This window comes from Nycticebus coucang, chromosome 21 (assembly GCF_027406575.1).
Source record: "Nycticebus coucang isolate mNycCou1 chromosome 21, mNycCou1.pri, whole genome shotgun sequence".
NCBI lineage: Eukaryota > Metazoa > Chordata > Mammalia > Primates > Lorisidae > Nycticebus > Nycticebus coucang.
Genome location: NC_069800.1, coordinates 1,205,485 through 1,229,470, shown reverse-complemented (window position 1 = coordinate 1,229,470; position 23,986 = coordinate 1,205,485). Strand labels below are relative to the sequence as shown.

At 36.9% G+C, this 23,986-nt stretch overlaps 1 protein-coding gene across 1 annotated transcript in view; it reads right to left on the bottom strand.

Moving 5' to 3' along the window:
* The window catches only part of LOC128574166 (N-acetylated-alpha-linked acidic dipeptidase 2-like), a 57,609-nt gene extending 33,968 nt beyond the window's left edge, over positions 1-23,641 (bottom strand). The window contains exons 1-5 of the mRNA XM_053574832.1: positions 23,598-23,641; positions 12,342-12,440; positions 10,710-10,795; positions 10,035-10,154; positions 5,073-5,155 (exon numbers count right to left, since the gene is read on the bottom strand). Coding sequence (XP_053430807.1) covers positions 5,073-5,155; positions 10,035-10,154; positions 10,710-10,795; positions 12,342-12,440; positions 23,598-23,641 — 432 coding nt within the window. The remainder of the gene's footprint in view (positions 1-5,072; positions 5,156-10,034; positions 10,155-10,709; positions 10,796-12,341; positions 12,441-23,597) is intronic.
* Between the last annotated feature and the right edge of the window lie 345 nt (positions 23,642-23,986).

Genomic DNA, 23,986 nt, shown 5'->3' with positions numbered 1-23,986 from the left:
GCTGGAGAGTGTCACTCAGCAATTGGATTTAACAAACACCTACAGCACTGCCCTGGGCTGATACTGCTGCCACTTATAATCTTGCAGAATTTGTGTTTCTGTCCTGGCTGTGTTTTACCATGGGCCAGGCGAGATTTGAGTTCACAGAAGTTGTGTCTCGGCACACCCTGTGCCACCACCGCCATGCAAATTCTCATGGAGCTGGCATCTCTGTCTCCGCTGCACTCTTTGTTGGGCCACGTGATTAGAGATCAAAAAGGGTTCTCAGTTCCTGCACCGCCCTGGCTGATGCCACTGCCTTGACCCCTCTTGTCCCGGCTATGCTTCACTGGGGATCAGGTGCATCTTGTACTCACAAAAGCAACAATTCTAAATCAACTCTGCCTTGGGAGTTTGCAGCCTCTGTGCAGGCGTATTCTAGTCTGAGTCCCCTCCAGGCCCCGCCAGGGCAGGAATCACCTCAGGCATACCCTTTGCTAATGGGGCCTGCATCTTACCTTACAGGATAAATGTAGACTCAGGGTGAATGGACAGTTAGCTATAATTCAGGTAAATGGAAATCAGAAAAAGCAGGTGTTGCAATTTTAATCGCAGATACAACAGGCTTTAAACCAACAAAAGTAAGGAAAGATAAGAATGGTCACTTCCTATTTCTTAAGGAAACACTCAAGATGATGAGATTTCAATTATTAACCTTTACGCACCCAACCAGAATGCTCCTCAATTTATAAGAGAGACCCTAACAGACATGAGCAACTTGATTTCCTTTAGCACCATAATAGTCAGAGATTTTAACACCCCTTTGGCAGTGTTGGACAGATCCTCCAATAAGAAACTAAACAAAGAATTTTTAGACTGGATTTAACAAATACCTACAGAACATTTCATCCTACAAAACTGAATAAACATTCTTCTCATCAGCCTATGGAACATCCTCCAAAATTGATCACATCTTAGGTCACAAGTCTAACCTCAGAATAGAAATTATTCCTTGTATCTTCTCAGACCATCATGGAATAAAAGTTGAACTCAGTAACAACAGAAATCAGCATACTGACACAAAGACATGGAAAATAAATAACCTTATGCTGAATGACAGCTGGATAATAGAGGAGATTAAAAAGGAAATTACCAAAGTTTGGGAATAAAACAATAATAAAGACATGAATTACCAGAACCTGTGGGATACTGCAAAGGCAGTCCTAAGAGGAAAATGTATAGCATTGCAAGCCTTCCTCAAGAGAAAGGAAAGAGAGGAAGTTAACAACTTAATGGGACATCTCAAGCAACAGGAAAAGGAAGAACATTCCAACCCCAAACCCAGCAGAAAAAAGAAAGAACCAAAATTAGAGAATTAAATGAAATTGAAAATTAAAGAATTATACAACAGATCAAAAAATCAAAAAGTTGGTTTTTTGAAAAGATCAATAAAATAGATAAACCTTTGGCTAATCTAACCAGAAATAAGAGTTAAATCTCTAATTTCATGAATCAGAAATGACAAAGATGAAATAACAACAGACTCCTCAGAAATTCAAAAAACCCTTAATGAATATTACAAAAACCTCTATTCTCATTAATATGAAAATCTGAAGGAAAAAGGCCAATACTTGGAAGCATACCACCTTCCTAGACTTAGCCAGAAAGAAGTGGAAATGCTGAACAGGACTGTATCAAGTTCTGAAATAGCATCAACTATACAAAATCTCCCCAAAAAGAAAAATCTGGGACCAGATGGCTTCACAACAGAATTCTATGAAACCTTTAAAGAGGAACTAGTACCTATATTATTTAACCTTTTCCAAAACATAGAAAAAGAGGGAATACTTCCCAACACATTCTATGAAGCAAACATCACCTTGATCCTCAAACCAGAAAAAGACCCAACAAGAAAGGAAAATTATAGACCAATATCTCTAATGAATATTGATGCAAAAATATTCAATAAGATCCTAGCAAACAGATTCCAGCAACATATCAAACAAATTATACACTATGACCAAGTGGGTTTTATCCCAGGGTCTCAAGGTTGGTTCAATATACATAAATCTATAAATATAATTAATCACATAACAAAATAAAAAACAAAAGCCATGATTCTCTCAATTAATGCAGAAAAAGCTTTCGATAATATCCAGCATCCTTTCATGATCAGAACACTTAAGAAATTTAGTATAGAAGGGACATTTCTTAAACTGATAGATGCCATCTACAGCAAACCCACAGCCAATATCGTATTGAATGGAGTAAAATTGAAAACATTTCCACTCAGATCAGGAACCAGGCAAGGCTGCCCATTGTCTCCACTGCTTTTTAGCATTGTAATATAAGTCTTAGCCATATAAATTAGGGAAGAAAAGGTGATATAGGGTATCCTAGGGATAGGATAGGGAGAGGAGATCAAACTTTCACTCTTCACAGATGACATGATTGTATACCTAGAAAACCCCAGAGACTCAACTATAAAACTCTTAGAAGTGATCAAGGAATACAGCAGCATCTCAGGATATAAAATCAATACTCACAAATCAGTAGCATTTATATATACTAACAATAGTCAAGGGGAAAAAATAATCAAGGAAGGACCCTATTCCCTTTACAATAGTGCCAAAGTAGATGAAATATCTGGGAGTGTACTTAACAAAGGACATAAAAGATTTCTATAAAGAGAACTATGAAACTCTGAGAAAAGAAATAGCTGAAGATGTCAACAAATGGAAAAACATACCATGCTCACGGCTGGGAAGAATCAACATTTTTAAAATGTCTATACTACCTAAAGCAATCTACAGATTTAATGTGATCCCTATTAAAGCATCTCTGCCATACTTTAAAGATCTGGAAAAATTAGTACTTCATTTTATATGAAAACAGAAACAACCTCTAGTAGCCAAGACATTACTCAGAAATAAAAACAAATCAGGAGGAATCAAACTATGAGACTTCAGACTATACTATAATCTATAGTGGAAAAAAAAGCATGGTACTGGCACAAAAATAGAGAGGCAGATGTATGGAACAGAATTGAGAACCAAGAGATGAACCTAGACACTTAACCACCATTTGAGCCCATCAAAAATATAAATTGGGGGAAAGATTCCCTATTTAACAAATGGTACTGGTTAAACTGGCTGGCGACTTGTAGAAGACTGAAACTGGACCCACACCTTTCACCTCTAACAAAAATTAACTCTCCAGGAAGGCCATGTTAACCAGTGTGATGAAAATGTATCAAACAGTCTATAAAACCAGTGTATGGTGCCCCATGATCGCATTAATGTACACAGCTATGATTTAATAAAAAATAAATAAATAAATAAATAAAAATAAATAAAAAATAGTTGACTCTCACTGGATAAAAGACTTAAATTTAAGACATGAAACGATAAACATTCTTGGAGAGACTGCAGGGGAAAAACTTGAAGAAATTGGCCTGGGAGAATATTTTATGAGGAGGACCCCTGGGCAATTGAAGCAACACCAAAAATACATTACTGGGATCTGATCAAACTAAAAAGCTTCTGCACAACCATGGACACACAGTGAGTAAAGCAAACAGACGGCCCTCAGAATGGGAGAGGACATTTGCAGGTTACGTTTCTGAAAGAGGTTTGATAACCAGAATCCACAGAGAACTCAAATTTATTATTAAGAAAAGAACCAGTGATCCCATTTCATTGTGGGCAAGAAACTTGAACAGAAGCTTCTCTGAAGAATATAGGTGCATGGCCTACAGATACATGAAAAAATGCTCATCACCTTTAATCATCAAAGAAATGCAAATCAAAACCACTTTGAGATATCATCTAACTCCAGTAAGAGTGGCTCACATAACAAAATCCCCAAACTATGGATGTTGGCATGGATGTAGAGAAAAAGGGACACTTCTGCACTGCTGGTGGGAATGCAAACTAATAACGTTACTTTTGAAAAGAAGTTTGGAAAACACTCAGGGATCTAAAAGTAGATCCTGCAATTCCTGTACTACGGTACATATCCAAAAGACCAAAAATCACTTTGCAACAAAGATATTTGCACCAGATTGTTCACTGTGGCTCAATTCATAATTGCCAGTCATGGAAGAAGCCCAAGTGCCCATCAACCCATGAATGTAATTATTTATAATTACATTTTCTTATGAAAGATAGATCACAACTATAGGATGCTGTGGTCTATGTGAACTTTTCCAGGATGAAAGAGAGAAGTAGAGGAGGATGGAAGGGAAGGGGGGAGGTTTAATAGAGGGAGGGTAAACGGTGGGACCACACCTATTGAGCATATTGTAAGGGTAAAAGTCAAATCTATGCAGTATAGAACATAAATGTCTTAATGCAATAATTAAGTAAACGAGGTGAAGGTTATTTTAATTAGTTGATGTAACCATTCCAAATTGTATAAAACAATCAACACATTGTACCCCACAAAAGCATAAATGTATTCATGATCTATGTGTATATGGCTTAATGAAAGGAAAAAAATAAATAAAAATAAACAAATCAACTCCAAGTATAAAGCAGATCTATTCACTAAAGTAATTCAATTTACAAAATTATCATCTTATACTTAACAATTAAGCATCTATCTTGTGAATGGGAAAATATACCATCTATAAATGTGAAATTATAATCAAAGCATAGCTATGTTAATAGAACACAGTATGTTTTCTCTTCCTCAGTTGGAAGAACTCCAAGGAAAGTTCAAAAATTTAAAAATTCACTTCAAAGATTTGGTTCAGTTTTTAGATAAATGAAATCACTTGTAAAAAACAGTTTGCTAATCTTATTATTTTGTGAGCTTACTGATTTTACTAATTTTTCACAAAACAAATACAGAGAGAAACTAAAACACTTTGACAAGAACAAATAAATTTGTTTGTAGCCTAATAATAATAGATTATTCATTTATGCCAAACTAGCAGGAAAATAAAAACAAACTTGCTTAAATTTTCTTGAGTCATTTTCCAAATTAAAATCGTATTAGGTAATGGAATCTATTTGTGATCATCCTGAGATCCATATTCATTTGTTATCTGTTGACACAAAAATAGCAAGAGCCTTCTCTGTCTTATTTACCTCAGCCCACTCTGTGGAACCCAAAAGTCCAAATTCATCTGCATCCCAGCTGGCAAAAATGATAGTTCTTCTGGGTCTCCAGCCTATAATCATTGTTAACATATATGGTTAGGTACAACTGTCTAAAAACAAAAAGATATTAAGAAAGTCATATTTTCCGAGCTTCTCCAAGACACATTGTGATGAACCTGTCCAAAGTCAAGACAAAAGAAAAGATTCTGCAAGCTGCCAGGAGTAAGCGCCAGTTGACCTACAGGGGCAAATCCATCAGAGTTACCGCAGACTTCTCTAATGAAACTTTCCAAGCAAGAAGACAATGGTAATCTACCTTTAATCTACTTAAACAGAACAATTTTCAGCCCAGAATTCTGTACCCTGCTAAGCTAAGCTTCAAAATTGACGGAGAAATCAAATCATTTACGGATATACAAACATTGAGGAAATTCGCCACAACAAGACCAGCTCTACAGGAAATACTTCAACCTGTTCTGCACACTGACCACCACAATGGATCAGCAGCAAAGTAAGAACTCAGAAATCAAAGGACAGAACCTAACCTCCAAACTGATGCAAAAGATAAAACTAAGCAACAGACTCTCACCAAATAAGACGAATAGAATACTACCACACTTATCAATTATCTCAATAAATGTTAATGGCTTGAATTCCCCACTGAAGAGACATAGATTGGCTGACTGGATTAAAAAACACAGGCCATCTATTTGCTGTCTGCAAGAAACACACCTGGCTTCAAAAGACAAATTAAAGCTCTGAGTCAAGGGTTGGAAGACAATTTTTCAGGCAAATGGAATTCAGAAGAAAAGAGGAGTTGCAATCTTATTTTCAGATACATGTGGATTTAAAGCAACTAAAGTCAAAAAAGACAAAGATGGTCACTTTATATTGGTCAAGGGAAAACTACAACAAGAAGACATTTCCATTCTAAATATTTATGCACCCAATTTAAATGCTCCCAGATTCTTGAAGCAGACCTTACTCAGTCTGAGCAATATGATATCTGATAACACCATCATAACAGGGGACTTTAACACACCTCTTACAGAGCTGGACAGATCCTCTAAACAGAAATTAAATAAAGATATAAGAGATTTAAATGAGACCCTAGAACAACTATGCTTGATAGACGCATATAGAACACTCCACCCCAAAGTTAAAGAATATACATTCTTCTCATCACCCCATGGAACATTCTCCAAAATTGATCATATCCTGGGACACAAAACAAATATCAACAGAATCAAAAGAATTGAAATTTTACCTTGTATCTTTTCAGACCATAAGGCACTAAAGGTGGAACTCAACTCTAACAAAAATGCTCAAGCCCACCCAAAGGCATGGAAATTAAACAATCTTCTGTTGAATAACAGATGGGTGAAGGAAGAAATAAAACAGGAAATCATTAACTTCCTTGAGCATAACAACAATGAAGACACAAGCTACCAAAACCTGTGGGATACTGCAAAAGCAGTTTTGAGAGGAAAATTCATCGCTTTAGATGCCTACATTTGAAAAACAGAAAGAGAGCACATCAACAATCTCACAAGATATCTTATGGAGGGCGGCGCCTGTGGCTCAGCGGGTAGGGCGCCGGCCCCACATGCCGAGGGTGGTGGGTTCAAACCCGGCCCCGGCCAAACTGCAACAAAAAAATAGCCGGGCGTTGTGGCGGGCGCCTGTAATCCCAGCTACTTGGGAGGCTGAGGCAAGAGAATCACCTAAGCCTAGGAGTTGGAGGTTGCTGTGAGCTGTGTGACGCCACGGCACTCTACCAAGGGTGATAAAGTGAGACTCTGTCTCTACAAAAAAAAAAAAAAAAAAAAAAAAGATATCTTATGGAATTGGAAAAAGAAGAACAATCTAAGCCTAAACTCAGTAGAAGAAAAGAAATATCCAAAATCAAATCAGAGATCAATGAAATTGAAAACAAAAGAATCATTCAGAAAATTAATGAAACAAGGAGTTGGTTTTTTGAAAAAATAAATAAAATAGATAAACCATTGGCCAGACTAACGAGGAATAGAAAAGTAAAATCTCTAGTAACCTCAATCAGAAATGATAAAGGGGAAATAACAACTGATCCCACAGAGATACAAGAGATCATCTCTGAATACTATCAGAAACTCTATGCCCAGAAATTTGACAATGTGAAGGAAATGGATCAATATTTTTAATCACACCCTCTCCCTAGACTTAGCCAGGATGAAATAGACCTCCTGAACAGACCAATTTCAAGCACTGAGATCAAAGAAACAATAAAAAAGCTTCCAACCAAAAAATGCCCTGGTCCAGATGGCTTCACTCCAGAATTCTATCAAACCTTCAAGGAAGAGCTTATTCCTGTACTGCAGAAATTATTCCAAAAAACTGAGGAAGAAGGAATCTTCCCCAACACATTCTATGAAGCAAACATCACCCTGATACCAAAACCAGGAAAAGACCCAAGCAAAAAGGAGAATTTCAGACCAATCTCACTCATGAACATAGACGCAAAAATTCTCAACAAAATCCTAGCCAATAGATTACAGCTTATCATCAAAAAAGTCATTCATCATGATCAAGTAGGCTTCATCCCAGGGATGCAAGGCTGGTTTAACATACGCAAGTCTATAAACGTTATCCACCATATTAACAGAGGCAAAAATAAAGATCACATGATCCTCTCAATATGATGCAGAAAAAGCATTTGATAAAATCCAGCATCCTTTTCCAATTAGAACTCTGAAGAGTATAGGCATAGGTGGCACATTTCTAAAACTGATTGAAGCTATCTATGACAAACCCACAGCCAATATTTTACTGAATGGAGTAAAACTGAAAGCTTTTCATCTTAGAACTGGAACCAGACAAGGTTGTCCTCTGTCACCTTTACTATTCAACGTAGTGCTGGAAGTTCTAGCCAATACAATTAGGCAAGACAAGGAAATAAAGGGAATCCAAATGGGAGCAGAGGAGGTCAAACTCTCCCTCTTTGCTGACGACATGATCTTATACTTAGAGAACCCCAAAGACTCAACCACAAGACTCCTAGAAGTCATCAAAAAATACAGTAATGTTTCAGGATATAAAATCAACGTCCACAAGTCAGTAGCCTTTGTATACACCAATAACAGTCAAGATGAGAAGCTAATTAAGGACACAACTCCCTTCACCATAGTTTCAAAGAAAATGAATTACCTAGGAATATACCTAACGAAGGAGGTGAAGGACCTCTATAAAGAAAACTATGAAATCCTCAGAAAGGAAATAGCAGAGGATATTAACAAATGGAAGAACATACCATGCTCATGGATGGGAAGAATCAACATTGTTAAAATGTCTATACTTCCCAAAGCTATCTACCTATTCAATGCCATTCCTATCAAAGTACCTACATCGTACTTTCAAGATTTGGAAAAAATGATTCTGCGTTTTGTATGGAACCGGAAAAAACCCCGTATAGCTAAGGCAGTTCTTAGTAACAAAAATAAAGCTGGGGGCATCAGCATACCAGATTTTAGTCTGTACTACAAAGCCATAGTGGTCAAGACAGCATGGTACTGGCACAAAAACAGAGACATAGACACTTGGAATCGAATTGAACACCAAGAAATGAAACTAACATCTTACAACCACCTAATCTTTGATAAACCAAACAGGAACATACCTTGAGGGAAAGACTCCCTATTCAATAAATGGTGTTGGGAGAACTGGATGTCTACATGTAAAAGACTGAAACTGGACCCACACCTTTCCCCACTCACAAAAATTGATTCAAGATGGATAAAGGTCTTAAATTTAAGGCATGAAACAATAAAAATCCTCAAAGAAAGCATAGGAAAAACACTGGAAGATCTTGGCCTGGGGGAAGACTTCATGAAGAAGACTGCCATGGCAATTGCAACAACAACAAAAATAAACAAATGGGACTTCATTAAACTGAAAAGCTTCTGTACAGCTAAGGAGACAATAACCAAAGCAAAGAGACAACCTACACAATGGGAAAGGATATTTGCATATTTTCAATCAGACAAAAGCTTGATAACCAGGATCTATAGAGAACTCAAATTAATCCACATGAAAAAAGCCAACAATCCCTTATATCAATGGGCAAGAGACATGAATAGAACTTTCTCTAAAGATGACAGACGAATGGCTAACAAACACGTGAAAAAATGTTCATCATCTCTATATATTAGAGAAATGCAAATCAAAACAACCCCGAGATATCATCTAACCCCAGTGAGAATGGCCCACATCACAAAATCTCAAAACTGCAGATGCTGGTGTGGATGTGGAGAGAAGGGAACACTTTTACACTGATGGTGGGACTGCAAACTAGTACAACCTTTCTGGAAGGAAGTATGGAGAAACCTCAAAGCACTCAACCTAGACCTCCCATTCGATCCTGCAATCCCATTACTGGGCATCTACCCAGAAGGAAAGAAATCCTTTTATCATAAGGACACTTGTACTAGACTGTTTATTGCAGCTCAATTTACCATTGCCAAAATGTGGAAACAGCCTAAATGCCCACCAACACAGGAATGGATTAACAAGCTGTGGTATATGTATACCATGGAATACTATTCAGCTATTAAAAAATATAGAGACTTTACATCCTTCGTATTAACCTGGATGGAAGTGGAAGACATTATTCTTAGTAAAGCATCACAAAAATGGAGAAGCATGAATCCTATGTACTCAATTTTGATATGAGGACAATTAATGACAATTAAGTTTATGGGGGGGGAAGCAGAAAGAGGGATGGAGGGAGGAGGGTGGGGCCTTAGTGTGTGTCACACTTTATGGGGGCAAGACATGATTGCAAGAGGGACTTTACCTAACAATTGCAATCAGTGTAACTGGCTTATTGTACCCTCAATGAATCCCCAACAATAAAAAAAAAAAAAAAAAAAGAAAGTCATATTTTTTGTTATCACCTAGGAAAGAAAAGTTAATTACCTCTACTCATCAGTTTTCCAAAACTCTGGGCAATTTCTTGCAAAACAGCAGCCCCACTGGTTGGGTCAATAGCTCCAAATACCCAGGAGTCCCTGTGACCTCCCAGAATAACATACCTGTCTGGAAAGGAATATGTTCAAAATAACTACAACTTTAAATATATAATAAATGTTTGTAGTTTATGTTTTCAAATTCAACTTTCTCTTGCTTAAGTCTCCTCTCTAGAAAAAAATCTCCATAAGAAGTTCTTGTTTAAATTTCCTTCATAGAAAATCACTATAATGTTTTCTTTTAGAGTTGTACAATTTTCTCCTAAATTTAGTAGTTTCAAATCAATCAAGAAAAAAAATCATTGACTTGAAATTTATCATCTTTTTTTTTTTTTGAGACAGAGTCTCACTCTGTTGCCCTGGGCATAGTGCCATGGTCTAATAGCTCACAGCAACAACAAACTCTAGGGCTGAAGTGATCTTCTTGTCTCAGTTTCCAAATAGCTGGGACTAAAGGTGCCTGCCACAATGCTTGGCCAGTTTTTCTATTTTTAGTAGAGACGGGGTCTTGCTCTTGCTCAGGCTGGTCTTGAACTCCTAAGCTCAAGCAATCCACCTGCCTCAGCCTCCCCCTTTTTAATCCTTGTAAAAACAACATGCTAAAAAAAAAAAATCACTGACTCACCAGGTTCCACAGATCCTCGGATAGTTCCAATTACATTGTAAATCCTTGTGATTTTATTGGTGTTATGCACATGCATTCTAACCTTCCTAGAATTTCAAAAAGAATAAACTAGTCAGTATAGAGCATTATGGCTGACGTTTTCTTCCATTGTTTTATTATGAAAAGCTGTTTTCATAACGAAAGTTTATTATGAAAAAATGTAAAATGGAAGATCGGGTTCTCATATATTGACCACTTAAGTTCAGTAATTTTTTTTTTATTCTTATTTTTTTTTTTTTTTAGAGACAGAGTTTCATTTTATCGCCCTCGGTAGAGTGCTGTGGCATCACACTTCACAGCAACCTCCAGCTCCTGGGCTTACTGTTGAACCATCAGCAAGTAAGTTTCAGACATCATGTCATTTATTCCTAAGTTCCTAAACATGCCTCTTAAAGTCACTTATAGATATACTATTATTTATTAAAAATTCAAAATATTCCTTTATTAAAAATGTCTTAGTTTGGGCAGCGCCGGTGGCTCAGTGAGTAGGGCACTGGCCCCAGATACCAAGGGTGGCAGGTTCGAACCCGACCCCAGCCAAACTGCAATTAAAAAAAAAAAGTCTTAGTTTATTCTAAAAATTCTCAATACACCTTCCTTAATTACAAAAAAAAGGGAAGATATCTGATTATGCAATAAAGGCAAAAATATAAACATTATTTGAATATTTTTCTTTGTATTTATATTAAATCCTGCTATTTTGTAACTTTCTTAATGACTATGGAAGTGGCATATAAGTTCATTGTTAAAGAGCTGACTGAGTCCTACTTATAACAAACATGATATATTGCTAAATGAGAATTTGGGAAGCTCCTGCTACAACACACAACTACATAATGAGACATTTCCAGACCTTCAATGTTGATTCTGGTCTGAGCTATACTTGTAAATATTCATTTATAAATTACAGTTAACCAAATTAGAAAACAAGGGAAAATTTAATCAAGCTCAGCAAGACAGAACAAAAGTGACATTAACATTTAATTAATCCAAAATGACATGAGAAAATTGCCATATTTTGAAAGAAGAACAAACTAAATATTTATCCTAGGAATGAGGGTACCCCACTTGTTTCTAGTTTGTGGTTATTTTTTTAAATGGAAGAACTAATATGTTGTCAAAACCTGCATATTGTTAAAAGGAGATTCTGGCCCCCAGACAAAAGTATACCACTTCTGAGTGCAAATTTAATACACTCGCAATATTCAATAACAGTACTTCAAAGGAAAACTAATCAATGGATGAGAGTTTTTTAATCTTTTTTTTTTTAATAGCATCAATTATGTTAGGATATATGAGTGTTTTTCTTTTTTTATTTTAAGGCATTAAATGAGGAATTTATTTTTGCTTCCAAGAGATAAGAATATTAGAAAGACCAAAATATTGTTTAGCATGTCTTCCTGAAAATATCTTAGGTTAAGAAGCCCAAATTTGTTGATCTCATATGTCATTAAATAAAATGAAGAAAAGAAAAACATAACAAATGAAGAATGATGGAAAAAAATTGATGCTAACCTAAACATAAAAATAAACATGTGCTCTCTGCTCAGATTCTGAAAGCTTTTGCAGGCTAGGAAAGCAATGCAAAATTACCTGAAAGAATCACCCCCGGTAAAGCCAGGCCCAATATTATAACTCACATTAAGACTTCCCTTCCAGCTGTCATCTGGTGGAGCAGTTCCTCCCAAATGGCTGTCAAAAGAAAATAAAATGACAGATAAAGGTTGAGTATGACAACTTTCAAGAAGAAATAATAAAATTTGACGATAAAATAATATTTCTTTCATATACCTAAGAAATATTGCATATTTACTAAGTGCTAGGTTTAGGTACTATCGAAAACTTCCGTTGGAGAGCTTACATTCCAGTGAGATAGCCATAATGGAAATAAATAAGTAAAATACCACATATGTAATGTGTTAGTGATAAGAGATAAGGAGAAAAAATAAAATAGTGAGGGCAAATGGGAAGCATCTGCCTCCTCACCTTTGACCTAGTTATTTATGTGGGAAAGCACTGGGTCCAAAAATCCTGACACTCAATGACTGCCAAGGATAAGAAACTTGTAAAGAAGCTGCTGATTACATAATAGGCACTCACAAGCAATTATTAAGTTGTGCTAATGCAAACATTTAAAATATAAAAATATAATAAAAGCAAACACAATTTATCATATTCTAGACACTGCAAAATACATATATGATCTTACAGTAATGCTACCATGGAGGAAAAATTACTGTTCTCATTTTATAGACAAGGAAACTGAATCAGAAAAAGATTAAGCAACTGGTCCAAGGCCATTCATCTAGTATGTGGTGGGCATTATTTTTAAACTTCATATCAAATATAAATATGGAATTAATATCTATGAAAATCCAACTACTTGAAAAATCTCAAATTTGTATTCATTTTTATTTTCAGACATAGTTTCATATTTTGAGAATTTTCATTTGTAGCAAACAGAGCAATGTTTTCCTATTATTTTTTATTTTTTTAAATTCAGGTTAATTTGAGGATATAAAGAATTAGGTTACAGTGTTTGCATTTGTTAGGTACAGTCCCTGTTATAGTTGTGTCCCGCCCCCAGGAGGTGAGCCATGTACTCCCACATTTTAGGCAGTAAACAGACTACTTTTCTCTTACATAATAAAAAGACAGTATGTTTTGTTTTTCCAACTTCAGGTATTACATTGATATAAAACTTCACTTTTTAAATAATTAGCCTTCAGATATTGTTGGTTTTAGATCAGAAAATGGATACCTCAATCCAAAATATCTTAATATCTTAATTTTATATCCAACTAGTAAACAATACCGTAATAATATTTCCACATCATTATATCCAATGGGTTGTACAGGTATTTTGGGGATTCCCACTCCTTCTTCAATGTTAAGTCTAAAGGTGTACTCTGCAAAAATCAAGTGCATAAAAAGAAAATAATTAAAGAATCTGAACAAGGGGTATAAAAGAATTTTTTGTATTACTGTTGCATGTTTAACATACATTTACAATTATACCCAAATTAAACATTCCCCAAAAGACAAACAATCATAGAATATGGCTTAGCTGATTCAACAGTAAGAATTAAATCATTTAGGGCGGTGCCTGTGGCTCAAAGGAGTAGGGTGCCAGCTTCATATGCCGGAGGTGGCGGGTTCAAACCCAGCCCCTGCCAAAAACTGCTAAAAGTAAAAAAAAAAAAAAGAATTAAATCATTTACATTTTAAAGTTAAATTTCTCATAGAAATTATAGATTCCCAAATTTGTTTTGACATTTTGTATAATTATCTTGAATTTTACAAGAATATTTTATTTCCTCAGAGGTATCTTGAATCCTTCTTAAAGAAGTTTCCTTAATAAGATGGCTAGGTAATGTGTCTAAGATTCTGAAACTATAAATAATTGGGGAAAAAAACCTCAAAAGGAATATATAAGATGTTTGGAATAAAAGATAAACATCTTATTCAAATAATAATGTAATAAATATTCTCTGTAAGGAAAGTCTGAAGATACTTCCAGACTCATAACTTCCCTGGAGCTTTGGATTTCAGTCAAGATAAAGTAAAAGGGACTAAATTTAAATTCATACTTGAAACAATTTTAAAATGACAAAATATACAAAACAATACCTTTTCCATAAGATTTATTATTTAAATTATTTTATAAGATAATTGACTGTTGTAACAAAAATTTTAATAATATGATTAGAAATTAATTTGACCTAATTTACTTTATGTTTCCAGTTATAGAATGCTCCACCTCAAAACAGAATACACATTGTTTCAGGTGTATATAGAATGTGTAAGATAGACCATATTCTGGGTCATAAAACACATCTTAATAAATGTAAATGGTTTTGTTTGGACCTTTATAAAGAGACCAAAAAAATGTAAAAATCATACAAAGTATGTTCTTTGGCTACAGTAGAATTAAATCAGAAATCAATATTAGAAAGACAACTAGAAAATCTCCAAGTATTTGAAAACTAAATAATATACTTAAAAATAAACCATGGGTAAAAGTAGAAATGAAGAGGAAAATTAGAAAATATTTGGCGCTAACAAAATATAAAATACAATATATTAAAAGTTGTATGAAGCAGTTAGGGCAGTGCTTAGAGAAAGAATAATAGCACTAAATCACCTGTCTTAGGAAAAAAGAGAAAGGTTTCAAACAAATGACTTTGAAGTCTAACTTCAAATTAGAAAAACAATGAATGAAGGCCAAATGTGCAGGAGAAAGGACATAAAAAAGAACAAAACACAAATCTAAGAAATGGGAAGAAACATAAATAAATAACAGAGAAAAATCAATGAAACCCAAAGCTGGTTCTTTGTAAAGATCAATAAAACTAATAAATGTTTGTCTCTAGTAAGACAGCTCATAAATTTCCAATATTAGGAATAAAGGAGAGAATATTGCTTTAGTGTCTGAAAACAAAGAATAAGAAAATATTATGAACACCTCTATGCCCATAAAGTCAATAATTTCTATGAAGGGGAGAAAATCCTCAGAACACAGAAACTATCAAAGCTCGCTCAAGAATAAACAGGTAATCTGCAAAGCCATATATCTATTAAAGAAATTCAATTTGTCACGAAAAACAATCCTACAAACACAATTTCAGGCTCAGCTGGATTCCAAGGTAATTCTACCAAACATATAGACAAAATTGAACTCATCCCATACAAAATCTGGCGGAAAGATGAAAAAGAATAGTTTCCAACTCATTCGAAGAGGCCAGCATTACTCTGATATCAAAAATATCACAAGAAAATAAATATAGAGACCAAGATCCCTTATGAACATAGAGATATTAAGAAAAATTCACCACACAAGAAAATAAATAGAGACCAAGATCCCTTATGAACATAGAGATGTTAAGAAAAATTCACCAAAAATTCAACAGCATAATAAATTCTAAGTAAATTTTATCTCAGGATAGCAGGGTTGGTTTAAAACTCAAATTACCATTATTTAACAAAAGTAAAAAATAACATGATTTTCTTAGTATACACACAAAAAAGCAAAATGCAATATACTTTCTAGATGAACTCTCACCACTTTAGGATAGAAGTAATCTTTCTTAGTGATAGGAAAAGAATCTGTAAAAAACCTAGAACTAGCATAATATTTAACAGAGAATGAGTTGATGCTTTCTGAAAATGGAAAAAAGCAAAGATGTCTGCTCTAACAATTTCTGTCCAAGATTGTATGGGAAGTTCTAGCCAATACAAGAGGGCAAGAAAAGGTAATAAAACATATCCAGATTAGAAACAAAGAAATAAAATGTCCTTATTTGTAAGTGGCATGATCATCCATGTAAAAACTCTCAGAATCTACAAAAACCTACCAGGACTAACTGTTAAGTCTAACAAGCTTGCAGGATACAAGATCAATGAATTTCCTGTAGAAATACAATAGTGTTTCGGGCGGCGCCTGTGGCTCAGTCGGTAAGGCGCCGGCCCCGTATACCGCTCTGTCTCTACAAAAAAAATAAAAAATAAAATAAAAAAATAGTTTGATAATTTTGGAAAGGTTTGGCTTAAAAACTATCAAAACAGAAGAAGTAGCTACTAGGCTAGATTCAGGGGCTCATGCCTGTAATCCTAGCACTCTGGGAGGCCAAGGTGGGTGGATTGCCTGAGCTCACAGGATGGAGACCAGCCTGAGCCAGAGTGAGAACCCATCTCTAAAAAATAGCTGGGAGTTGTGGTGGGCGCCTGTAGTCCCAGCTACTTGGGAGGCCGAGACAAGAGAATCACTTGAGCCCAAGAGTTTGAGGTTTGCTGTGAGCTTTGATGGTACAGCACTCTATCAAGGGTGACCAAGTTAGACTCTGTCTCAAAAGAAAAAAAAAAAAGTAGCTTCTATCAACCAAGAGGCAGCAGACAAGTCCCCAGACCCATTAAGAAAATCACTGATGGGTGGCGCCTGTGGCTCAGTCGGTAAGGCGCCGGCCCCATATACCGAGGGTGGCGGGTTCAAACCCGGCCCCGGCCAAACTGCAACCAAAAAATAGCCGGGCGTTGTGGCGGGCGCCTGTAGTCCCAGCTACTCGGGAGGCTGAGGCAAGATAATCGCTTAAGCCCAAGAGTTGGAGGTTGCTGTGAGCTGTGATGCCACAACACTTTACCGAGGGCCATAAAGTGAGACTCTGTCTCTACAAAAAAAAAAAAAAAAAAGAAAATCACTGAGGAGAAAGGACATCAGCCTAACAGGTTTTTAATGAAGATGAAAGTGTCCTATTTGGGGGGAAAAAGCCACAACAGATATTAATCAAGAAGAGAAGTGAGCCCAAGGATTTAAGGCAAGAAAAGCTGTGCTAGCTCTTCTATTTTGTGCAAATACAGTTGAGGTTAAGATCAGAACTGCATTTTCCTACTAAGCTAGTGACTCTTAAGCCTTGAAAAGGGAAAAGATAAACACCAGCTGCTGCTCTTTTGGTTATACAGCAAGAATGTCTAGACAAGAACTCTTTTTCTAGATTGGTTCCATTGATGCTTCATCCCTCCCTGCCTTGCCAGTAAGGGATGGCCTTTTAAAGTTCTTTTGATATGGGCAGTGCCTGTAGCTCAGTGAGCAGGGCGCCGGCCCCACATACTGAGGGTGGCGGGTTCAAGCCCAGCCCCGGCCAAACTGCAACAAAAAAATAGCCAGGCGTTGTGGCAGGCGCCTGTTAGTCCCAGCTACTTGGGAGGCTGGAGCAGGAGAATTGCCTAAGCCCAGGAGTTGGAGGTTGCTGTGAGCTGTGTGACGCCACGGCACTCTACCAAGGGCAATAAAGTGAAACTCTGTCTCTACAAAAAAAAGAAAAAAAAAATTCTTTTGATATTGGACAATGCCCCTGGTCACCCAGAACCCTGCGAGTTCAATACTGAAGGCATCAAAGTGTTCTCCTTGCCCCCAAACACAATGTCTCTAATTCAGCCGGGGGCTGTAAAAACCTTTAAGGCTCATTACACACAGTACTCTGTGGAAAGGACTGTCAGTGCTATAGAACTCTGATGGAACTTGGGATGCTATTGCTGTTATAGAAAAGGGCCTGAAAGCCGTCAAGCCTGACATATGAATTCCTGCCTGAGAAAATTATGCCCAGATGTTGTGCCTGACTCCACAGGATTTACAACAGAGCCAATCAAGAGAATCGTGAAGGGGCTTGGCACCTGTAGCTCAGCGGCTAGGATGCCAGCCACATGCACCAGAGCTGGGGGGTTTGAATCCAGCCTGGGCCTACCAAACAACAATGACAACTACAACCAAGAAGTAGCCGGGCATTGTGGCAGGCGCCTGTAGTCCGAGCTACTTGGGAGGCTGAGGCAAGACAATCACTTAAGCCCAAGAGTTTGAGGTTGCTGTGAGCTGTGATGCAACAGCTCTCAACTGAGGGCGACACAGTGAGTCTCTGTCTCAAAAAAGAAAGAAAAAGAAAAGAAAATCATAAAGGAGGGCGGCACCTTTGGCTCAAAGGGGTAGGGCACTGGCCCCATATGCCGGAGATGGCGGGTTCAAAACCAGCCCCGGCCAGAAACTGCAAAAAAAAAAAAAAAAAGAAAGAAAGAAAATAGCAAAGGGAATTGTAGACATGGCAGAAAAGGTGGCAGTTGAAGTGTTACAAGAAATGGATCTCGAACCCTCAATGAGTCCCCAAGAATAAAAAATAAATAAATAAATAAATTTTAAAAAATACAATGTGCTGACAAAAAAAAGGAAAGAAGAAATGGATCTTGAAGAAATTTCAGAGCTAAGTCTACACTACAGTAGAGGGATTAACAGAGGATGATGTCATGGAGCTGAGCGCCTTTCAGTCAGTGCCAGACAATGAGGCAGGATGGGAAGCGGCAGAGCCAGGAGACAAAGGGGCATCAGCTTGTCTGGTGGGAGAGCTCTGAGTGCTCAAGCCTGCCTTTGACTTCTACAACACAGACCTCCTCACACATCTGATACAAGCATGGAAACTAAGGCAAATGGAGGGAGAATTGGTACGGTATAGAAACATTATTAGAGAAATGAAAAAGGAAAACCTCAGACAGAGATTATGACGTTTTTCTTAAAGTTAGACCAAGTGTTCCACTTCTCCCGCCTCCCCTTCCACACGCTCTGCCTCTGCCACCTGAGGAGAAGGACATCAGCCTAAAGATTTTAAATGAAGATGAAAGTGCCCTATTTGGGGGGAAAAAAGCCACAACAGATATTAGTCAGGAAGAGAAGTGAGCCTCAGGATTAAAGCAAGAAAGGCTGTGCTAGCTCTACTATTTTGTGCAAATACAGTTGAGGTTAAGATCAGACCTGCATTTTCCATCAGAACTGCAGACCACCCCTCTTCCTCCTCCTCAGCCTACTCAAAGACAACAAGGATGAACACCTTTACGATGGTCCACTTCTCCTGAATGAATAGTAATGTATTTCCTCTTCCTTATAATTTTCTTAATAATGTTTTCTTTTCTCTAGCTTACTTTATTGTAATAATATAGGAATTATATATAGAGCGTATAAAATGTATGTTAATCAACATTGTCATTGTTAAGGCTTCCAGTCAATAGTAAGCTATTATAGTTAAGTTTTCGGGAAGTGTAAAGTTATACGTGGAGTTTCGACTGCACTGGGCAACAGTGCCCCTAACTCCCATGTTGTTTAGGGTTAACTGTATACGAAGTATTCTCAAAACTTAATTTAAAAATATATATCCACTGAACTACTGAAAAGATCAATTTCCAGAAGGTTTGTTCTGTATAAACTCCATGTTAGTCTTTGGTAGAGTATCTTTTTCTTTTCTTTCTTTCCCTTCCTCTCCCTTTTTTCTTTTCTTTCTTTTTTTTTTTTTTTTTGATTTTTGGTTGTTTGATGTGCAATATGTTTTTTTGTATGCAGGTAGTAAATAAACTTTGATCTTCCAAAAAAAAAAATATATATATATATATATCCAAATAGAAAATAGGCCAAAGTCATCAATGGTGTTTTTTAAAGTCATTTTAAAATTTTTATAGATACAAACTAGTTATACACATTTATGGGATACATATGATGTTTTGATATGAGAAAACAATGTGTAATGACCAAATCTGAGTAACTAGGATGTTCAACGCCTCAAACATTTATCATTTCTTTGGGTTGGGAATATTCAAAATCCATTCCTATCATTATTTTGAAATACGTAATAAATCATTAGTGATAGTTACCCAATTGTGCTTATCTCTTATATCTAACTGTATTTTTGTATGTATTAAACAACCACTCTTTATCTCCACCATCACTACTTCTTCCAACCTGGTAGCCATCATTCTACTTTACCTCCAAGAGATCAATTTTTTTTTTTTAGCTGTCACATACGAATGAGAATATGCAATATTTATCTGTCTTTCCTGGATTATTTCACTTAACATAATGTCCTACAATTCCACTCATGTTGCAAATGACAAGAAGGTATATAGATGGTGAATAAGCAGAAGAAAAGACGGTTAATATCAGCACTGGGGGGATGCAAATTAAAACACAGTGAGGCCAGGCACGGCAGCTCATGCTGTAATCCCTGCACTTTGGGAGGCCAAAGCAGGGGGATGGCTTGAGCCCAAGAGCTCAAGTTTGCAGCGAGCTGTGATTATGCCACTGCACTCTAGCGAGACCTTGCCTCTTAAATAAATAAATAAATCCACAAAGAGATATCACTATATCTATTGGAATGGGTAAAATTAAACATAGTGATAATGTCAAAACAGGTGAGGAGAAACCCTCACACATGACAGGTAGGAATGCTAAATGGTATAACCACTTCTGAATTTTCTTTTGTATTTTTTTTTTTGTAGAGATGGAGTCTCACTTTATGGCCCTCGGTAGAGTGCCATGGCATGACACAGCTCACAGCAACCTCCAACTCCTGGGCTTAAGCGATTCTCTTGCCTCAGCCTCCCAAGTAGCTGGGACTACAGGCGCCCGCCACAATGCCGAGCTATTTTTTGGTTGCAATTCAGCCGGGGCTGGGTTTGAACCCGCCACCCTCGGTATATGGGGCTGGCGCCCTACCAACTGAGCCACAGGCGCCGCCCACCACTTCTGAATTTTCTTTGTTGTTTTCTTAAACAGTTAAACGTATGCTTATCATACAACCCAGCAATTTCCAGAGAAATAAAAACATTTATCCATACAAAGACTTGTATGGACTCATAGCAGCTTTATTCACAATAGTAAAAACCAGGCAACAATTCAAATGTGCCTCAACTATGTATTGTAGTATATCTATACAATGGAATCCTACTCAAAATAAAAATTAATTAATGGGGCACATTTTCTCAGGACCTCTTAAGGCCATGTCTTCTGGACCACGTGTTACACAAACTCAGCTCAGAATAAGCCTCTTAAAGTTATTATTATTTTTTATTGCAATATTTTGGGGTTTTCTTGAGGATGTTACATGTTTTACTTAAATAATTTGCTTTTATACATTTTAAGACAAAGTTACAAGTGTGCCCTTTCCCCAGAAAGTGTGCACTATACCAGTTAGGTGTGAATTTACACACCCCCTTCCTCCAGCTACTTGGTTTCCGTTGAGTTTTATTTCTGTATGCGCACACAGTATTTATCAACTAGTTCCAATTTAGTATTGAGTACATGTGGTGTTTTTTCATTCTTGTGATATTTCACTTAGAAGAATGGTCTCTAGTTCCTTACAGGTAACAACAAAAGACATATTAGATCACTGTTTTTTTTTTTTTTTTTTTTTTGAGACAGAGCCTCAAGCTGTCACCCTGGGTAGAGTGCTGTAGCATCACAGCTCACAGCAACCTCAAACTCCTGGGCTCAAGTGATTCTCCTGACTCTGCCTCCCAAATAGCTGGGACTACAGGCGCCTGCCACAACACTGGCTATTTTTTGGTTGCAGCCATCATTGTGGTTTGGCGGGCCCGGGCTGGATTCAAACCCACCAGCTCAGGTGTATGTGGCTGGCGCCTTAGCCGCTTAAGCCACAAGTGTCAAGCCTAGATCACCATTTTTTTTTATGGCTGAGTAGTATCCTATAGTATACATATACCCCATTTTATTTATCTACTCATGTATTGTAAACCTCTTTAAATAATTTTTAAAAAGTAATGAATTGACACATGCAGAGAATTGTATGAATCTCAAAATCATAAAGTCAGATACAAAGAGTGCATATTATTCCATTTATATAAAATTGCATTTTATATAATTTCATTTGCAAAAAATGCAAATGAATCTCAAGTGACATAAAAATAATCTGTGATTGCCTAGGGCCAGGAGAGAAATAAGGAATAAACCACAAAGAGCATGATAGAGACTCGACACCCATAGTTCAGTAGTTAGGGTACATGCCACATGCACTGGGGCTGCTGGGTTTGAACCTGGCTCAGGCAAGCTAAAACAAAAAATAGCCAGGCATTGTGGCAGGCTCCTGTAGTCCCAAACTACTTGGGAGACTGAGGCAAGAGAACTGCTTGAGCCCAAGAGTTTGAAGTTGCTGTGAACTATGACACCACAGCACTCGTACCAAGGGTGACATAGTGAGACTCTGTCTCGAAAATAAAGAAAATTATGGAATTTTTTTGTATCATGATTGAGGAGGAGATTTATTTGGTATAGCATACACCTTCATTAGTTTTCAAAAATCATTTAAAGGGGTTTATAATATGTAAATGGATTAATAAAATGGGATACATGTATACCACAGAGCACTACACAGCCAGAAAAAAAAAATGGTGATCTAGTGTACCTTTTGAAACAACCTATAAGGGACTGGAGACCATTCTTCAAAGTGAAATATCACAAGAATGAAAAAATATCACATGTACTGGAGACCATTCTTCAAAGTGAAATATCACAAGAATGAAAAAATATCACATCGGTGGCGGGTTCAAACCCAGCCCCAACCAAAAAAAAAAAATATATCACATGTAGGGGCGGTGCCTGTGGCTCAGTCGGTAGGGCGCCGGCCCCGTATACTGAGGGTGGTGGGTTCGAACCCGGCCCCGGCCAAACTGCAACCAAAAAATAGCCGGGCGTTGTGGCGGGTGCCTGTAGTCCCGGCTACTCGGGAGGCTGAGGCAGGAGAATCGCTTAAGCCCAGGAGCTGGAGATTGCTGTGAGCTGTGTGAGGCCACGGCACTCTACCGAGGGCCATGGAGTGAAACTCTGTCTCTACAAAAAAAAAAAAAAAAAAAGAAAAAATATCACATGTACTCAATACTATCAATTGTAGGCTCTATAGGGATGCAACTTACTTTATGTAAATAATGTTTCCACAAGCTGATTTTTTTAGCTACCTTTTGAAAGAGTCTAAACAAAGAAATAAATGCTATGGTCATTGACCTTAAGAAGTTCAGTCATTCCCCTGAATTCACTCTTTTTTCATGCTTAGAAGCTGAAGGATCTGTAAAACTGATCTTTTTGCTTTCATTTTGTCCTATTTGTAAACAATAGATTTACATTTGCAATATGGAATAAAAGTTTAACTTTGGGCAGACAGAAACTGTAACTTCAATCTCTTTTCCCCTAAAACCATTGAGTTACCAAGCATCTAACTCTTCCTGAGATAATATGATGTCTATATAAAACTGCTGATTAAACCCAGGGATGAGGAACAAAGAATAACATTCAGTTGCAGCCCCAGAGTTATGTGAAATTGAAACATCTCTCAATAAGCCAACAAGATACTTTTCTGGTAGGTGAAGTTAAGAAAGACAGACCTCCTTCTGTAATATTGGAATAGACATTTTAAACCATCACCAATTAATAATACATACTTTCACATAAAGAAAAAGCAGTTATAATACACTTTTCACTCTGCAATCTTTTAAACACTATTTTTAAAGATCAAATAGACAAAATCAACTTACCGAAGAAATGATTTAGTGTTTTCAGCTTTCATTTCAGCTTTCATTTCAGATACCAATTTCCACCGTATGCTTTGATGATAGCGCGCTGACGTGGCTGTTTCTCTGAGAGGCTTACTAAACCAGCCTGACGGAAAAAATATACATATATAGACACATAATCACTTTTGACTTTTTATAAAACTATAGCTCCCCTGAGCGGTGCCTGTGGCTCAAGCAGTAGGGCGCCGGTCCCATATGCTGGAGGTGGCGGGTTCAAACCCTGCCCCGGCCAAAAAAAAAAAAACTGTAGCTCCCCACCCCTAAAAGCCATTACCCAACAAGTAGATCACCGTGAGTTTAATAAAAAATATGTTCATATTAAATGCAGAAAACATTAAAATTCTGATATG